The sequence below is a fragment of the Bison bison genome, unplaced genomic scaffold, assembly GCF_000754665.1.
Source record: "Bison bison bison isolate TAMUID 2011002044 unplaced genomic scaffold, Bison_UMD1.0 scf7180017864508, whole genome shotgun sequence".
Classification (NCBI taxonomy): domain Eukaryota; kingdom Metazoa; phylum Chordata; class Mammalia; order Artiodactyla; family Bovidae; genus Bison; species Bison bison.
In genome coordinates this window covers 2,993,475-2,996,471 of record NW_011495064.1, presented here as the reverse complement: position 1 = coordinate 2,996,471, position 2,997 = coordinate 2,993,475, and the positions used below count along the sequence as shown (strand labels likewise).

General features: G+C 55.7%; 1 protein-coding gene across 1 annotated transcript in view; it reads left to right on the top strand.

Annotated features, from left to right (window-relative positions):
* ASTL (astacin-like metallo-endopeptidase (M12 family)) overlaps window positions 1-2,997 on the top strand; it is a 16,851-nt gene that overhangs the window by 4,773 nt on the left and 9,081 nt on the right. The window contains exons 4-6 of the mRNA XM_010829850.1: window positions 15-105; window positions 1,094-1,211; window positions 1,971-2,152. Coding sequence (XP_010828152.1) covers window positions 15-105; window positions 1,094-1,211; window positions 1,971-2,152 — 391 coding nt within the window. The remainder of the gene's footprint in view (window positions 1-14; window positions 106-1,093; window positions 1,212-1,970; window positions 2,153-2,997) is intronic.

Here is a 2,997-nt window from a genome sequence, read left to right as displayed (position 1 = left end):
CACTCTCTCCTCAGAGTCCCTTCCGGCTGTTCTCGGCGACCAGCAGCAAGTGGCCTAAGAATGGCGGTGTTGTGGAGGTCCCCTTCCTGCTCTCCAGCAAATACGGTGAGTCGGCCCCAGGCCCCGGAGCTGTGGGCCTTCCTCCCTGCGCAGCCCGGCTCCTCTTCGCTTTGTTTTTCTTTAATGACATACAGCGACTTTATTTTTCATTTTTATTTATTTGTACTGGCTGTGCTGGGTCTTCGCTGCTGCACGGGCTTTCTCTGACTGCAGTGAGCAGGGGCTGCTCGTTAGCTGTGTGCACAGGCTCCTCGTTGCGGTGGCTTCTCCTGTTGCAGAGCACTGGCTCTAGGGCGAGCCGGCTCCAGCAGTTACAACTCGTGGGCTCCAGACCCCAGGCTCAGCAGTTGTGGCTCATGGGCTTGGTTGCTCTGTGGCATGTGGGGTCTTTCCAGAACAGGGATCAAACCATGTCTCCTGCATTAGCAGGAGGCTTCTTTACCACTGAGCCACCAGAGAAGTTCCCTCTATGGGTTTTAATTCCCCTTTGTGCTTCCTCCACCATCACCCAAAGAATCCTTCTGTCAGAAGCCCTCTGTCTCATGGGCCCCTGAGCTGGGATGCTAAAGTCCTGGAGGAGCTGATGGGGAAGCCACACCTAGGGACAGTCTGATCCATTTCAAGACCAGATGGCCCAGAAGACAGTGACCAGCCCAAGGTCACACAGCCAGGGTGCACCTGGAGCCCTGCTTTTTCCTTCCCACACCATCATGCTGCCCTTTCTTCCTATCTATATACATCCACCCCCCATTCATCCACCCCTCTATCCATCCATCCATCCTTACTTGTTTTTGGCCATGTTGTGAGGCATGCAGGATCTTGGTTCCCTGACTAGGGGTTGAACCCATGCTCCCTGCACTGGAAACATGGAGTCTTAACCACTGGGCCACCAGGAAAGCCCCATGCTGACATTTCTTGGCGTTCTACACTGGAGAATGATCTAAAGCTCAGCTCCTTCCCCCCGTGCAGACATCTGGGGGAGAGCAGTGCAGGGAGCCTGGCTGGGGCTTTAGCCGGCGGGTCTCTTCCCCAGATAAGCCTAGCCGCCAAGTCATCCTGGAGGCATTTGCTGAGTTTGAACGCTTCACGTGCATCAGGTTTGTTGCCTACGATGGCCAGAGGGACTTCATTTCCATCATCCCCATGTCTGGGTAAGTGCTTCTTGGTGGGTGTGTGAGTGTGCCTATGTGTGCATGGTGAGAGCCTCAGCTGTCTTGAGTTCAGCCTGAAATTAACAAAACTGTTGTCTAAAACCTGTGTCTGGGCCTGTCCTCTCTAGTCTAGAGTCCCCCTGCCCATCTGAGTGGTCTGCTCAGCATGAGCTAGACCTACAAATACTCAGGGCAAATACTCAGGAGAGGTGGGCAAGGAGGTGCTCAATCCTTTAAAGAACCTTCCACTCCATCCCCCGGGAGACTACGTGACCTGGGGAGTGAGTGCATGTGTCATGGGGCAGACCTGGCCTCGGATCCAGGTTCCATGGCGCAGGAGCCAGGTGACTCTGGCAAGTCCCTTAACTTCTGAGCCCCTTCTGTCTTCTCTCTGAAATGTGGGTGACGGTAATACTGCTTTCCTAGCTTGCTAGGGCCCTAAGAGAATGTGCATGAGAGCTTTGACTCGGGGCTCCCTGTGTGGAGACATTCACGTAATCAGCTGCTTCCATCATCCATGTTAACATCAGTTCTCACCAACTCTCTACAGTGCAGGCTGGAAACAGGGTTTCAGCACACCCCGTTCACAGAGGGCCAAGCAGTGGGGGGGACTTGGGAACAGCAAGCTGGGGGCTACAGCCCAGGACGGGGACTCGCTCTGGGTGCTCTCTTATCCCAGGTCCTGGGAGGAGGGGCAAGGGGCCTGGGTTTGCCGATTCTCCTGGCCAATGCCCACCCAGCACTTTCATGGCCCTGCAGGTGCTTCTCGAGCATTGGCCGCAGCGGAGGGATGCAGGTGGTATCTCTAGGGCCCAGCTGTCTCCAGAGGGGCCCAGGCATCGTCCTGCATGAGCTTATGCACGTGCTGGGCTTCTGGCATGAGCACTCGCGGGCCGACCGGGACCGCTACATCCGTGTGAACTGGAATGAGATCCTCCCAGGTAAGCCAGGTCGTGCATGGTGGGGGAGGTGGAGGAGAGGTGGTCCTGCCAGAAGGTAGCAGGCATGGCCTGCGCCCAGGGAATTGCCTGGCTATTTGGGAAAGGTTGTCCATCTTCCCCATGACCTGCCTGTCTCCCATGGGGAAGGTGGGATTCCTGCTTTCCTCCAAGACATGGAGAATAACCCAGATGCTGCTGCTCTGGGCCCTGAGGCTTCAGTGCCACCCACAGTTACCCTGAACTAGGGCATCAATTTGCCCTGTCTCGTCTCTCCTCACTGACACTGGCAGTTACCTAAGGATGGAGTTGATGGTCTTATGACTCTTGCTCACTTATACTCAACCAGCAGCCCTGCATGCCTTACACACTGCTCTTGAGGCTCAGGGCAGGGACTGTGCTCTGGTTGAGGAGCTGAGCCAAGACAGATATCTTAGAGGTAGTGGGCTATGTGTGTGTGCCAAGTGCCCGATGCAGGAGGTAGAGGGCAACCCTGCAGAGGCTGTGAGATGGCTGCTGATGGGCCTCTGGGATAAAGTGTAGGGGGACCAGGTCCTGAAAAGTGGCAGTGGGAAGGCTGAGGCTGGTCTGGAGAGTGGGTCACTGCACTGGATGCCAGGGAGCTGCAGCTATGTGCTGGTCAAGGTGCCGAGGATCTTACTTCAGCAGCGGTGAGGCCCTGTCCTTGGCAGAGGGGGACAGCCTGACATAGGAGGTGAGGAGTCGAGACAATTGATTCATGAGGGAGGAGAGCAGAGGAGGTGAGTGATTTGGGTTTGAGGGTATGGAAGCAAATGAACACTTGAAAGTCTTTGTGTAAGAGGAGGGCTTCTGGTATGAGTGCCTTT